Source organism: Macaca mulatta, chromosome 7 (genome assembly GCF_049350105.2).
Source record: "Macaca mulatta isolate MMU2019108-1 chromosome 7, T2T-MMU8v2.0, whole genome shotgun sequence".
Lineage (NCBI taxonomy): Eukaryota > Metazoa > Chordata > Mammalia > Primates > Cercopithecidae > Macaca > Macaca mulatta.
The window spans coordinates 131,533,397-131,548,951 of record NC_133412.1 but is presented as its reverse complement, the minus strand read 5'-3'; the positions used below and the strand labels follow the sequence as shown (position 1 = coordinate 131,548,951).

Genomic DNA, 15,555 nt, shown 5'->3' with positions numbered 1-15,555 from the left:
AAAATAGCTAGGCATGGTAGTGCATGCCTGTAATCCCAGCTACTCAGGAGGCTGAGGCAGGAGAATTGTTTGAACCCAGGAGGTGGAAGTTGCAGTGAGCCAAGATTGCATCACTGCACTCCAGCCTAGGCAACAGAGTGAGACTTTGTCTTAAAAAAAAAAAAAAAAAAAAAAACAACTTAAGAGACATATCATTCAAATGTAAAGTGTGGCTCTTCCTTAGATTCTAATGCAAAATTAAATTAACCACAGGGTGCCGTGGCTCATGCCTGTAATCCCAGCACTTTGGGTGGCCAAGGCTGTGGATCACTGGAGCCCAGCAGTTCGAGACCAGCCTGGGCAACACCGTGAGGCCAGTCTCTACAAAACATTAAAAAAAAAAAAAAAAAAAAATTAGCCAGGCATGGTGGTGCATACCTGTAGTCCCAGCTACTCAGGAGGCCGAGGGAGGAAGACTGCCTGAGCCTGAAGTTTGAGGTTGCAGTGAACTACAATCACGTCACCGCACTCCACTGTGGGTGATAAGAGTTTGAAACCTTGTCTCAAAAAACAAAAACAAAAACCAATCCCAAAACAAAACAAAAAGTAACCACAAAAAAATTATGAGACAGTGACAGAAACTTGAATACTGACTCAATATTTTATAATATTAAGAAATTATTAATTATTATGTTTCAGTATGATAGTAGCATTATGGCAATACCTTTTTAAACAATTATCTTTCAGGTACGTATATTAAAATATGTAAAGATAAAATGAAATGACTTCTGGGATTTGTTTTATAATAATTCATGGGTATGCGGGGCGGTTATGAATGAAACAAAATGCTAATAATTGAAGCTAAGCTATGAGAACATGGGAGTTCAAAAAATTATCCTCTCTACTTCTGTAAACATTGAAACTTTATAAAGTAAAAAAGTTTTTTACGTTTACGGCTGTTATATAAATCAATACAGAGTAATTATAATTAGAGAAAGGGAGAAAAAGTAACTTAAGACAGCTAAAGCTTATCATAGTAGAGTAAGTGCAGTCTACGTTTATTCGTTGTTGTTGTTTTTTGTATTTTTTCACAACCCAGTATAGACAGATTTTTTTTTTAAGAGAAGGGGGTCTCACCATGTTGCCCCAGCTGTATAGAAACTCCTGAGCTCAAGCGACCCTCCTGCCTCAGTCTCTCAAGTAGAGAGGATTGCAGGTATGTGCCACTGTGCTTGACTTAAATTTCATAAACCAAAAATAGTACTGTAAGCATATTACTTTGATTTATGAAATCACCTCTCAGAGGAAAGAGGTAAAAGAATTAAAAGCGGCTGCCACTGGGGAATAGGCCTAGTGGTTAAGGAAATAGTGGGGTAGAAGATGGTGGTTTTTCATTATAAGCTTTTCATAGTATTTGATTTTTTAAAACTCTTTACATTTATTATTTATTAAGTTTTTGTTTTGTTCTGTTTTTGAGACAGAGTCCCACTCTGTCCCCCAAGCTGGAGTATAGTGGCACAATCTCTGCTCACTGCAACCTCTGCCTCCCAGGTTCAAGTGACTCTCCTGCCTCAGCCTCCCGAGTAGTTGGGACTACAGGTACATGCCACCAAGCCCAGCTAATTTTTTGTATTTTTAGTAGAGACGGGGTTTCGCTGTGTTGGCCAGGCTGATCTCGATCTCCTGAACTGGTGATCTGCCTGCCTCAGCCTCCCAAAGTGCTGTGATTACAGGCGTGAGTCACCGCACCTGGCTACATTAAAGATTTTTAAAACTAACTAAAAAATTAACTTTGCCCAAAAAATTGGTCCTATTTAGTCTATTTAGCAGATATGCCTTGAATTTTACTTCAACTAGAATTAATATTGCTAATTCTTATTTCTTTTTATCTGTTTTCTCCTCAAAATACTTTTGTTGTATTTTTATTTTCAGCCTGCTTCATTTTAAAGGTATATCTCTTGGGACATAATTAGACATGAGAGTCATTTCTATAGTTTGATTCAGTTATTATTCTCTACATTGTAATTACTTTCCCATAGAGCCTCCTTAGTTGTTTTGTCTTTTAAAAAATTCTGTTCAGGGTCGGGCACGGTGGCTCACGCCTGTAATCCCAACACTTTGGGAGGCTGAGGCAGGCAGATCATGAAGTCAGGAGATCGAGACCATCCTGGCTAACACAGTGAAACCCCATCTCTACTAAAAATGCAAAAAATTAGCCAGGCATGGTGGCGGGCACCTGTAGTCCCAGCTACTCAGGAGGCTGAGGCAGGAGAACGGCGTGAACCTGGGACGGGGAGGTTGCAGTGAGCCCAGACTGCGCCACTGCACTCCAGCCTGGGTGACAGTGCAAGACTCTATCTCAAAAAAAAAAAAAAAATTACGTTCATTCATCCTTAGGGAGAGATCTAGCAACAGATAAAAGAGGCAGTGTTTGCAATTTTCTCTCACTGTCCTGTTTATTAACAACTTCTCCCTCTCAGATTTGAAAGTTCTGAGATATTTTAGTTCTGAGAGTTCTGACTGGAAGGGAAGTTTATAAAGTCCCTATTGTGGTTGCAAGCAGCTACTTCGTCCACTAAGGGTCTGCTGGATAGAAGTGGTGATTGCTTTCTATCCAACTGAGTCAGATGTAATCTGCAATTTTTAGTTCAAGTAGAGAAGATGACAGATAAGACCATGCCATCACTAGGGCTTTTTCTTATATATTTAGAAACCTTCTGATATAATTTACCATCCAAATGCCTCTCCTAACTGCTATATTATGTATTGAGAATTTTAGTGTGAACAAATATAAGAAGTAAAAACCTGATAGGACCAAAGAACCCGCTGTGAAACTCTGGCTGGCTCAGATTATACCTTTGCAATTTAGGGGTAGTATTATTTTTTTTGTTATTCCGGTGCTTCCCAGAACATAATATGTATACCATGGAAAACTGTTGGTGGAAAAAGAATAAATGTTGTATTTTAATAGTTGTATAGTTATTTAACTAATTTATTTGAGACAGGTCTAGCTCTGTTGCCCAGGCTGGAGTGCAGTGGTGCGAGTGGCACCATCTCAGCTCACTGCACCATGCTCTGCCTCCCAGGCTCAAGAAATCCTCCTACCTCCTGCCTCCCAAGTTATTGGGATTACAGGTGCATGCCACCATGCCTGGCTAATTTTTGTATTTTTTTGGGTACAGATGGGGTTTTGCCGTGTTGTCCAGGCTGGTCTCAAACTCCTGGGCTCAAGTGATCCACTCACTTCAGCCTCCCAAAATGCTGGGATTATAGGTGTGAGCCACCACACCTGGCCTGTATATTTATTTTTAAACGTATTCTAAACAATACAGATTTTCCATTTGCAGAACTAATATATAATTTCCTTTTGAATAAAATGAGAATTCAAAAGTAAGTAAAATTTTTTTCTATTTCCTAAGGGGCCTTCTGTAGTGCTCTGGTTCAGGAGTAGAATACATGTAGCCTAGGAATATGATAAAGATAATATTAATTGCCTCCAGACTAGTGAATTTGTTCTTCCTTCATGTTTCTCATGTGCTGTTGTCAAGGTTAGTTTTAGATTTCATTGGTATTTAAGATAAAGTTGGGAGGGGGCATTTAGGTGGAGTAACCATGGTCTCTCTTCACTGCATCCAGGTGCTAAACTCATCTCTTTCTGAGATTTTGACCAGGAAAAGTCTAAATGTCTTCGGATAATAAATAATAAGTATTATGTATAAGGAACTATTGAGCACTGCTATAAGCAGTATAGTAAAGTGGTTAAGAGAGATGGCTCTAAAGGCAGACTTGCACATTCAAATCCCAGTCCAGTAACAACCTGGACCTTGGGAAAATCAATCTCTCAATCTCCCAATGCCTTAGTTTCCTTATCTATAAAATGGGGATTCTGGCCGGGCATGGTGGCTCACTCCTGTAACCCTAGCACTTTGGGGGCTGAGGCAGGTGAATCACCTGAGGCCAGGAGTTCAAGACCAGCCTGGCCAACATGGTGAAACCCCATCTCTAGAAATATACAAAAATTAGCTCAGCATAATGGCAGGTGCCTGTAATCCCAGCTACTCGGGAGACTGAGGCAGGAGAATCCCTTGAAGCTGGGAGGCGGAGGTTGCAGTGAGCCGAGATCATGCCACTGCACTCCAGCCTGGGTGATGTGAGACTCCATCTCTAAATAAATAAATAAATAAAAGAAAATGGGGATTCTATAAAATTGGGATAGTAATGAAATCTATTTTATAGGTGTGTTAAATGAGTTAATACCATAGCACTTCCATAATAACAACTGCTAACTGCTACTGAGTATTTTAAATGTGTCTAGCACCATGAGAAACACTTTATACATATCATCACACAATATATATTTCACATAGTGAAAAGACAGTTTTTCATATGTCCAAAGTACAAATGAAGCTGATTTTAAACATAAGAAATGGTCCAATTATTTTCTGTAAATGACACTTACTTTTGCTTTAAAACTGTTCTGAGAGCATCTTTCTGTCCCACTGTATACTGAGAAATGAAGATGTCATTTGCTGCAGAATCAAGACACAAAAATATATATTAAATTCCTGAATATTTGTTAAATTTTAATAAGCTACTAAAAAAATCTTTTTTAACTAAAAGAATGTTTAGGAACTCAGCCATAGCACTCCACAATTGAAAAGGACAAGGAACAAATTAAGTGATTAAGTAATAATATAATCCTCATAATTCCAAACCCACAGCCAACATCATACTGAATGGGCAAAAGTTGAACACATTCCCCCTAAGAACTAGGACAAGACAAGGATGCCCACTCTCACCACTCTTTTCAACACAGTAGTGGAAGTCCCAGCCAGAGCAATCAGACAGAGAAAGAAATAAAAGGCATCTAAAAAGTAAAAGAGGAAGTCCAATTATCTCTGTTCACTGATGACATGGTCCTATACTTAGAAAACCCTAAAGATTCCTCCAAAATGCCCCTAGATCTGATAAATGACTTACATAAAGTTTCAGGATACAAAATCAATGTACAAAAATCAGTAGCGTTTCTATACACTAATAATGTTCAAGCTGAGAATCAAATCAAGAACTCAATGCCATTTACAATAGTGGCACACAAAACATAAAATTCCTAGGAATACATTTAATCCAGAAGGTGAAAGATCTCTACAAGGAGAACTACAAAACACTGATGAAAAAAAATCACAGATGACACAAACAAGTGGAAAACATTCCATGCTCATGAATTAGAAAAATCAGTATCATTAAAATGAGCATACTGCCCAAAGACATCTACAGATTCAATTCAATCGAATTACCAACATCATTTTTCAAAGAATTAGAAAAAACTATTTTAAAATTCATATGGGGTCAGACACGGTGGCCCTGTATTTCCAGCACTTTAGGAGGCTGAGATAGGCAAATCACTTGACGTCAGGAGTTTGAGACCAGCCTGGTCAAGATGGTGAAACCCTATCTCTACAAAAAAAAAAAAAAATACAAAAACTAGCTGGGTGTGGTGGCGTGCACCTGTAATCCCAGCTACTCAGGAGGCTAAGGCAGAAGAATTGCTTGAATCTGGGAGCCGGAGGTTGCAGTGAGCCGAGATCACGCCACTGCACTCCAGCCTGGACAACAGAGGGAGACTCTGTCTCAAAAAAAAAAAATTTATAAACATATATAATACTAAACCTATGCAATAGATTGGTAATAACAAGATAACCTTCACCATTGCAAACCTTATTCTGGATTTTACAGATTCTAGGAATGGCTTAATTTGGGAAGAAAAACTAATTAAAAATGAAAATAATAAAAACTGTAAGACTATGTAATAAATGCTTAAAAATAAATTCTACCCTTAAGAAGAAAATTCTGACACATGCTACAACATGGATGAACCTTGAAAACATTATGCTAAGTGAAATAAGCCAGTCACAAAAGGTCAAATACTATATGATTCTACTTATATAAGGCACTTAGGGTAGTCAAATTCATAGAGACAAAAAGTAGGATGCCCAGGGCTGAGGGGACGAAAAATGAGCAGTTAGTGTTTAATGGGTAGAATCGGGAGAGATGACAAAGCTCTGGATATGAAAGGTGATGATGATTGTACAACAATGTGAATGTACTTACCGTCACAGAACTGTACATTTTAAAATAGCTAAAGTGGTAAACTTTATGTTAAGTATATTTTATAACAATAAAAAAATCAATATTATTCTTTTACCTTTTTGTTTGTTGTTCTCTTCTATTTTATCCAAAGGCAACACTTGCACTGCAACGTCTTTAGAAAAATCCTTTGGGATATGAAAGGAAGAAATAGGATAAATAAACTTCGGATTTATTATTTATCAAGAACCATTTACTAGCTATGTGACTACTGTGTTCTGGGAGGGCAGGACTGTGTATTTCATATGCTTCATTTCCATCACCACGCAATGCTGATATACCTTAAAGCTACTCAAAGATTTGTTGAATGGGTAACACACTATCAGACAAGCAAATGAATGAGTAAATGAAGCAGCAAGCAAATGTAGCACTGAGATTCAGACTCAAACCAGTATACCAATTCTAGCAGAGCAAGTCATTTAACATCTCAGTTGCTTCAGTGAAACGTAAAAATCTGACTCACTGTGAGTCAAATGGAGTAGATAAGGATGGCACAATATCATGAAGATCACAGATTTATCCTCAATTATACAATAACAGTGTATCCATACATTTGAAAAGTTTAGATATCATTAAATAAGGCCTGCTTAAAAGAAAAAAAAAAAAAAGACAAAACAACAATAACAAAAAACCACTCCAAAGTCTAGGCATTTACATAGGGACCAAGTACAGCACAAAATTATACAAAATGTATAAATTGTGAGCTTTTGACAAAATTGTCATATAGCTTTAATTGAATTATTAGTTTACCTGCTTCAATTTTCAAAATAGTATATTGTGAAACTCTCATTATACAGACTTATTAAACTGACAATACATAGGTCAACACTATGATTAGCTATCAAAGTCTAATTAGATCTCATAACCAAAACATTATATTTATCAAATACGTTCGGCATTGTAAAGTTAAGATGATAATTTCATGTTATTCTTAAAGAACCTCTCTTCTAAAAAAACCAAAACACCTTACAAGTGTTAGAATGACATGCAAGCACACCTCATGTTAAAGAAAATTGTACTGTTAGTTGTTCCTTTTCTTTTACCTAAAAATATGTTAAGTCTCTGGGCAAGAACACCTTTTCCCTGAATAGTAAGAGAGCTTCTTTTCAGTTATCATATCTCTTTCAGCGGCCATTATTTTAATAATCGGTATTTTTGATTCTAGGGAAGGCCTTTTGTTTAATGTCTCAAACACCATTCAAAGTCACAATTGTAGTATATAAAACATTGGTCTGGTAAGTGATATTTAAATAAAAACAAGGCATGTTGCTAATCAAACATAATTTAAGAATACATTATTTGACAACACTGAAAATTTTAATGTGAGCATAATTAAGAATCCTTTTGCTTACACTTTCTGACACCATGGGATTTTCTTTTAGAGGCTGGTGACAATTTCTAGCAGAAGTTAAGTCTGATGAACCTAACAAAACAAAGGAATAGATTTTAGTGATTTTAAAATCAGGTCCTTAGCTTTAGAAACTGTATAGGCATGATTCAAGACCTATAAACTCCATATAATGCAGACGTTGGAAGGACAATTTGCGTGCAAAGAAAGTTAAGAAAATGTATTTAAACATATCTGAATGAAGGCTTTTACAGTTGATATTTGGGAAAATAAGGTTCGGTACTGACAATAAAGTGAGATAAGCATGAAATATTTTAAAAGATAACCATACACTATTGGATGTGGACAATCTATGGGTAGAAATATGTATACGATGTAAAGGTCTAATTTAACAGCAGGACTATTTGAGTGTCACCGCTGTATCCCCTAACAAGCAGCATTATAAAAGCATTTTGCTGTTTTTGCTCACATATTCATTAATTTGATCCTCACAATTAGCAGCGAAGTGGGTAAAGCATATGTTATCCTTATTTTCACTGAGGTTTAGACAGATTAAGTGAACTGGAATACAGAAGCCATCAACTGGCAGAAGTCCTGCTTTTCCCACTATTAACAGAAAGTAGTGCATTAGGTAAAAAGTACTACTTCGGGGGAAAACTATAAAAAACACTAGGGGGGAAAATAAAGCACATTATACAAGTTAAGTGTATCCACCATAGATATAAACAAAAACAATATGCAAAAGTCAATGCCAAAAAAAAAAAAAAAAAGCACAACAGGAGACGTTAAAGTTTCATTCATTAGATCTATTCAAACATTTTATAGGCTTCCTGGCCATTTTCCCGGGAAACAGGGTCAGTTTTCAAACATCTGTACAAACTAGACTTATATCTTACGTCTGGGAATTTAAACAAATAAGGACTAAAGATTTACTAAGCTAAAACTGTTTGAAAAATTACATGGAATCACGTACCACATGATGTTCCATTCAAGCTAGTCCCCGTTCCAACAGGAAGACGTTTATTTGCAGACAATGCCGGAGGAACACAGGGCAACTCATCTTTCAGCAAAACCAAATGATCTCCATGATTTTGAGAAACTACCTCACGAAGTCTCTTCGCTGGCATCTTAATCCTTTTTTTCTTCTCCAAGCTGACCTCAGAGCCTTTCATATTGTTGGTCACAAAACAAGTCCCACACTTATGGACGGAAAAACTTTCTCTGTGTCCTTAAGACTTCAGAACAAAATTTTCACCTCTTTGCAATGAACTGTTCTTAAAATGTCGAAATAGAACATCCACAAAGCTGAAAATCTAAATTTTGGTATTGAATCCAGGATTAGAGATGACTATAAAGTCCTATTTACCCATTAATCCCACTTAGTCTATTAATACACCACGCCAAAATGTGAAAGTGGGGATGCCAAGAGAATGGCCACAGGAGCAACAATAACCATTAACAGTGCACTCCCCAATCCCAGAGCTGGTAGGGCAAAACCAAACAGATGTAGAGGAGGGCTTAAAATTTGTTAAGAGGCAGTCAAGCAGATAAAACTGAAATGCTATTTTTAAAATAATGACCCACATAAGAAGCGTAATAGCTTTCTTCAGCCACAGAGTCTTACACACCCCTCCAGATGCAATCGTCGGAAACATAAATTCATCCCTACGTGTCTCCAGGACGCCAGAGACCCGCGCAGTCACGGGTATAATCTGACAATAACTTCAGTTGCCCGCAGGTCAACACCCACTTCCCTTCAAACCCGCCCTTGAGACACAACACGCATGCGCGCCAACAAACTCACCCAAAACATCCAACCAGAAAGCTAAGCGCTCGCTGGTGCTCTTCCATCCCTCTCCGGGCGGAAACAAACTCCGGACATAACGGAGGCTTATTTATTTATTTATTCATTCATTCATTCATTCATTTATTTATTTAAAGGTAGCACATTGCCGCACAAGATCGCGCTACAGTCTCATCTGAAACTTGAAGAGCTCCCGACTTGTAATACTACTTGTGTTTATCGGGGGCTGTTTACACTGCTTCGCTTCCGAAGACCGTTAGGGACGTGGGATTAGGTAAATTAGGCTTCCAAATAATTTCGACAGATTCGGGTCGTTATTGGAGAGGAAGTCGGGAATAGAAAGCATTGTCTAAGCAGACAATCACAGAGATCAATCCTTAGCAGATTTTAGAATTCGCTGATGGTACGTGCATTTTCTTCTAGATTTCCTCTCGTTATAACGAATCGGCGTCTAAGGGTTTAAGTGTCACTTGACATCACTGCTCCCACGTGTTCTTTCCCATCTGGCGGCCGCGGCTCCTGTCCTGACCCTGACCCGCCCTCCCGAGGCTCAGCCGTCCCCCAACGCCCCCCAGCCTTGCACTGATGTCGGATGCGAGAGCCTGTGCTTAAGTATGGTGCCTGTTCTCTGCCGTGAGAATCCGGGATTCCCGGGCGGGGGGTGGCAGGCTACGCTCCAGAAAATTGGCGGGGTCTCCCGAGGAGGCCGGCGCATGTACTTGGGGCAGTGGGGGGTGCGAAGCGGGACAGCGCTTCGCCAGGTCCGGTGCAGACCTTCCTGGGGATGGTGTCACCTGGGCGAGGGTAGGAACTTTAGGCCCTGAGCCACCCCCAACCTGGATCTGGGGAGTCGGGGGTCTTGTTTTGGGACACTGAATTAGACTATAAGATATTTACGCTGTGACCTTGAGCTGCCCGGTGGATGATCCTCCTTTAAATGAAAATCGTCTCTAGACATACCAGGTCTAACAGCCCTTACCTGATCTGTTCATTTCCCAGCATGCGCTACTTAGAGTTTTCCCTTTATGCCTTACTAGAGGCTTTAGAATAATCAAAGCAAAAAATGTAATCCGATCTAAAAGCTAAATGACGAATTTTATTTCTGTTACATCTCGGCGATCTAGTTTCATAGAAGTCTAGACTTAAAATGGAATTTCAGGTCCGAGCGCGGTAGCTCACGCCTGTAATCCCAGTACTTTGGGAGGCCAAGGCGGGCGGATCACCTGAGGTCAGGGGTTCGAGATCAGCCTGGCCAGCATGGTGAAACTCCGTTTCTAATGAAAATACAAAAAATTAACTGGGCATGGTGGCGCGCGCCTGTAGTCCCAGCTACTCAGGAGGCTGAGGCAGGAGAATTGCTTGAACCCGGCAGGTGGAGGTTGCAGTGAGCCGAGATCGCGCCGTTGCGCTCCAGCCTGAGTGAGAGAGCAAGGCTGTCTCAAAAAAAAAAAAAAAAAAAAAAAACTGTAAGGGCTCAGCGTTAAAGAACCTTTTAATTATTTGTACCTTGCTGAGTTTCTCTAATTAATGAGGGGGTTTTTTTTTGAGACAAAGTCTTGCTCTGTCGCACAGGCTGGATTGCAGTGGCGCGATCTTGGCCCACTGCAACCTCCGCCTCTCAGGTTCAAGAGATTTTTCTGCCTCAGACCTCCTGAGTAGCTGGGATTACAGGCGCCCGCCACCATGCCCAGCTAATTTTTTTTGTATTTTTATTAGAGACGGGGTTTCACCATGGTGGCCAGGCTGGTCTCGAACTCTTGACTTGGTGATCCACCAGCCTCGGCCTCCCAAAGTGCTGGTAATTACAGACGTGAGCCACCGCGCCCAGCCATTACTTTTTATTTTAGTTACATTTTCCCTTCTTAATTGGGCTCATAGCTGGTACCTGTTTGTTCACAATTTATTGCATATTATGAGTGTACTGAAAGAACTACAATGTCACAGCTGCCAGAGACCTTGGAGATAGTTTAACTCTTACTTTCTAGGTGATACTTATTTGAAAGAAACAGTGACCTAAGATCTGAGTGTAGGCACTCTGAATTATTAAAATGACAACTTAATTTGGATCTTACAGCTCTTTGTCATGACTCTTTAGTTCCTCTTCCCCCAACCCCTGCGCCCCCACCCCCCACCCCCACCCCCCGCCCAGAGACTGGGTCTTGCTCTGTCATGATCATAGCTCACTGCAGCCTTGAACTCCTGAGCTCAGGCAATCCTCCTGTCTCAGCCTCCTGAGTACCTAGGACTACAAGCACTTGCTACCACACTGGCTAATTTTTTACTTTTTGGTAGAGACTAGGTCTTGCCTTATTGCCCAGGCTTATTTTCTTTCCTTTGTGTGTTTGTTTTTTTTGTTGTTTTTTTTGAGATGGATCTTTGTTGCAAAGGCTGGAGGGCGGTGGCACAATCTCAGCTCACTGCAACCTCTGCCTCCCGGGTTCAAGCGATTCTTCTGCCTCAGCCTCCCAAATAGCTGGGATTACAGGCACCCGCCACTCCGCCCAGCTAATTTTTGTGTTTTTATTAAGATGGGGTTTCACCATGTTGGCCAGGCTCGTCTGGAACTCCTGACCGCATGTGATCTGCCTACCTCGGCCTCCCAAAGTGCTGGGATTACATGCATGAACCATCGTGCCTGGCTTTATTTTCTTACCCCAAATCAGCCCTCTCAACCCCTTTTCTTTATGACTGATACTTTTCAAAAGACCAGTCAGGTTGTCTTACAAATTGTTCCATGTTGTAGATTTTCCTGATTATTCCCTCATGATTAGAGCGTATCAAACTTTTGGCCAGAATACCACATAGGTGATGCTATCTTACTGCATCTCACCAGGAAACACCTAATGTTGGCACCCATGTTTGTGATGCTAGGTTTTATGACTTAGCTTATACTTTTTTTCTTTGAGACAGGGTCTCTTGATCTGTCACCCAGGCAAGAGAGCAGTGGCTTGATCATGGCTCACTGCAGCCTCGAGCTCCTGGGCTCAAGTGATCCTCCTGCCTCAGCCTCCTGAGTAGCTGGGACTACAGGCACACACCACCATGCTGGCTCATTTTTGTATTTTTGGTAGAGATGGGGTTTTGCCATTTTGCCCAGGCTGGTGTAGAACTTATGGGCTCAAGCTGTCCACCCAACTCAGCCTCCCAAAATGCTGGGATTGAGCCACTGCACCTGGTCAGTCACTTAGCTTATAACATATATTTGGCTATTTGGAAAATATTTTTAGATAGATGATATATGCCATAATAGCTTATAAGACATTTCATAGGTCTTAAATAGGTCATTTTATAGGTGCAATGGGGAAAATACTGGATTTTGAAGTCCAAACACCTTAGTTAGGCTGCAGCTGCCCAGTTACTATCTGTATAAGTGACCTCATGTAAGTTTCTTAAGATTTCTGAACCATCCCTCCCAGAATTAGTAGGAAAATCATAAGGGAAGTGTAATGTATACTTATACCTGGACAAATAAGGATAGCATGACATTAAGTATTTTTTTTAATAGTAACACATATGCCAAAGAATTGTAACCTCAGACTAGAGGAAACTAATTTCACTTACTAAAAAGGAAGAAACTTAAAAAAAAAAAGATTAGCCAATAGAAGTTTACATTTCATTGAAAAGACTATTAGAACTTGAAGGAGCCGGGCGCGGTGGCTCATGCCTGTAATCCCAGTTCTCAGGGAGGCAGAGGCGGGAGGATAGCTTGAGCCCAGGAGTTCGAGACCTGCCTGGGTAATATAGCGAGACCCGTTCTCTACAAAAAGGAAAAAAAAAAAAAGGACAAAAAAAAAAAGAACTTGAAGGGGACTTAGTAATCATATTACCTCATTTTTCAGGTAAGAATCAGGCCTTACTGGAGACATTCAAGCAAAGGTTGGACAACTACTTTTCCAGAACAGAAACGAAACTCATGCATCAGAAAAGGTTTGAGCTTGATGACTGAAAAGATCTCCCATTATTCTTAAGTTCTCTGGTTCTATGATATATTTTGTTTGTCACAAGAATAACAGCATCACTGTAGTCATTCCTGAGATCTAAGCCAGTGATTCTTGAATTCGCTTCTTTCTTCTCTCCTCCAGGTTTCAGGGATATAATCAGAAGGTAACCCCTGATGGGTCTTTGCTGCTATAACAGCAAACATTTGCTGTAATATCTGGAAACTAGGATCAAATAAAAGGACAACCACATTACTGCTATCTGTTCTTACCATCAGGTGGTTTATGTGGCTGGTGGAATTTGTCAGTCTAAGCTTACTATTAAATAACTGCAAAGTGAATAGTGAAAGATTTAGAAGACCTCAAATTAGCAAGTAACTCTGAAAATCATTTATTTACTCAGTCATCTCCAGTATTTTCTCTGAACCAGTTGCCTACAATTATGTATACCATAATCTTTTTTTTTTTTTTTTTTTTTTTGAGACAGAGTCTTGCTCTGTCACCCAGGCTGGAGTGCAATGGCACAATCTTGGCTCACTGCAGCCTCTGCCTCCCAGGTTCAAGCAATTCTGCCTCAGCCTCCCGAGTAGCTGGGACTACAGGCGCCCACCACTATGCCCAGCTAACTTTTGTATTTTTAGTAGAGACGGGGTTTCACCATGTTGACCAGGCTGGTCTCGAACTCCTGACCTCAAATGATCCACCCGCCTCAGCCTCCCAATGTGCTGGGATTACAGGTGTGAGCCACTGTGCCTGGCCTATACCGTAATCTTGATAGATACTGGTGACTACAGAGGATAGCTTTAGCGATTTAAGCAGACATAAGAAAACTGCTGATTATTAGCTCTTGAGTTCAACTGTAGGTCTGGAAAAAACAAAACAACAACAACAACAAAAATGAAATTGGTCTGGGCGCGGTGGCTCATGCCTGTAATCCCAGCACTTTGGGAGGCTGAGGTGGGCGGATGACCTAAGGTCGAGAGTTCAAGACCAACCTGGCCAACATGGTGAAACCCTGTCTCTACTAAACAAAAATTAGCCAGGTGTGGTAGTGCATGCCTGTAATCCCAGCTACTCAGGAGGCAGAAGATATAGTGAGCTGAGATTGCGCCACTGCACTCCAGCCTGGGTCACAGAGTGAGACTCTTGTCTCAAAAATAAATAAATAAATAAATAAATCTCAAAAATAAATAAAATACACAATTGAGTGATTCTAAAGAAAATAAATCATAATGTTAACATAGTGGTCTGTGAATGGTAGAACTATTTATCTTTTGTTTTTCAAATTCTCAATAAATATATTACTTTTATAGTATGATAAACTTTATTTCACTGAAAAGAGGAAACATACACTGTTTAAGTAATATATATATTAATACATTATCTAATGAATAAAGAAGATCCATACCAAAAGCACTTGGGCATTCCTCATACATGTCTTTTCAGATTTTTTAGTAACAACCATCATTTGTCACCATGAGGTGTATAATAAGGACAAGATGTGTGTAGAGGCAACACAGGGTTCCAGTCTGAAACTTAGAGAACATTTAAAGATTTCACACTTTCGGCCAGGCATGGTGGCTCATGCCTGTAATCCCAGCACTTTGGGAAGCCAAGGCAGGAGGATCACCTGAGGTCGGGAGTTCGAGACCAGCCTGATCAACATGGAGAAACCCCCGTCTCTACTAAAAATACAAAATTAGCCAGGTGTGGTGGCGCATGCCTGTGATCCCAACTGCTTGGGAGGCTGAGGCAGGAGAATCGCTTGAACCTGGGAGGTGGAGGTTGCAGTGAGCTGAGATTGTGCCATTGCACTCCAGCCTGGGCAACAAGAGTGAAAACTCCATCTCAAAAAAAAAAAAAAAAAAAAAAAAAAATTTCATACTTTGTCTCTCTGACCTCTGGTTGATAACCCAAAGAAATACAAGGATGGAATTTTTTTAAAAAAGAACAACAAATTTTGGCATTCCAGGAAGGAAATCAAATCTGTGTTCTTTTTTGATGTGAACTATAGAAGGGAAAGGGAAGGGAAGGGAAAGGGAAAGGGAAGGGAAGGGAAAGGAAAAGGGAAGGAAAGGGAAAGGGAAGGGAAGGGAAAGGGAAAGGGAAGGAAAAGGAAGAAGGGTCTTAAATCAGTAATCCAAGCTCCTCCTACCTCAAGCACCTAAAAAAGAAGAGCAAAATGAACCCAATGAAGGAAATAAAGAGCAAAAATCAATTTAAATGAAAAGAGAAAAAAAGAGCTGGTTCTTTGAAAAGATTAATAAAACTGACAAACTTACTAGCAAGAGAGAAGTTACAAATTACACTATCAGGAATGAAATGGTGTACATTATTAT

General features: G+C 40.0%; 3 protein-coding genes across 20 annotated transcripts in view; 1 reads left to right on the top strand and 2 right to left on the bottom strand.

The window, feature by feature from the left end:
* The window catches only part of KIAA0586, a 123,213-nt gene extending 113,995 nt beyond the window's left edge, over positions 1 to 9,218 (bottom strand). For 9 of the 12 annotated variants that reach the window (XR_001446278.3, XR_003731596.2, XR_013396284.1 and 6 more), the window contains exons 1-4: positions 8,448 to 9,218; positions 7,479 to 7,549; positions 6,185 to 6,254; positions 4,439 to 4,508 (exon numbers count right to left, since the gene is read on the bottom strand). Coding sequence is in view for 8 of the 12 variants with exons in the window: in XM_077941070.1 (XP_077797196.1) it covers positions 4,439 to 4,508; positions 6,185 to 6,254; positions 7,479 to 7,549; positions 8,448 to 8,646 (410 nt within the window). In the remaining 4 variants the exon portion in view is untranslated. The remainder of the gene's footprint in view (positions 1 to 4,438; positions 4,509 to 6,184; positions 6,255 to 7,478; positions 7,550 to 8,447) is intronic. The other 3 variants (XM_077941071.1, XM_077941072.1, XM_015143785.3) reach the window with 2 other exon arrangements.
* A 357-nt stretch (positions 9,219 to 9,575) lies between these two features.
* Positions 9,576 to 15,555, top strand: part of TIMM9 (translocase of inner mitochondrial membrane 9) — a 22,943-nt gene continuing 16,963 nt past the window's right edge. For 4 of the 7 annotated variants that reach the window (XR_013396276.1, XR_013396275.1, XM_028851575.2 and 1 more), the window contains exons 1-2: positions 9,747 to 9,890; positions 13,118 to 13,205. The gene's annotated coding sequence lies outside the window, so the exon portion shown is untranslated. Of the gene's footprint in view, positions 9,682 to 9,746; positions 9,896 to 13,117; positions 13,206 to 15,555 lie in introns of those variants that run through there. The other 3 variants (XM_015143795.3, XM_077941067.1, XM_077941068.1) reach the window with 3 other exon arrangements.
* TOMM20L (translocase of outer mitochondrial membrane 20 like) overlaps positions 13,228 to 15,555 on the bottom strand; it is a 25,541-nt gene continuing 23,213 nt past the window's right edge. The window contains exon 5 of the mRNA XM_028851573.2: positions 13,228 to 13,441. Coding sequence (XP_028707406.2) covers positions 13,376 to 13,441 — 66 coding nt within the window. The 3' untranslated portion in view covers positions 13,228 to 13,375. The remainder of the gene's footprint in view (positions 13,442 to 15,555) is intronic.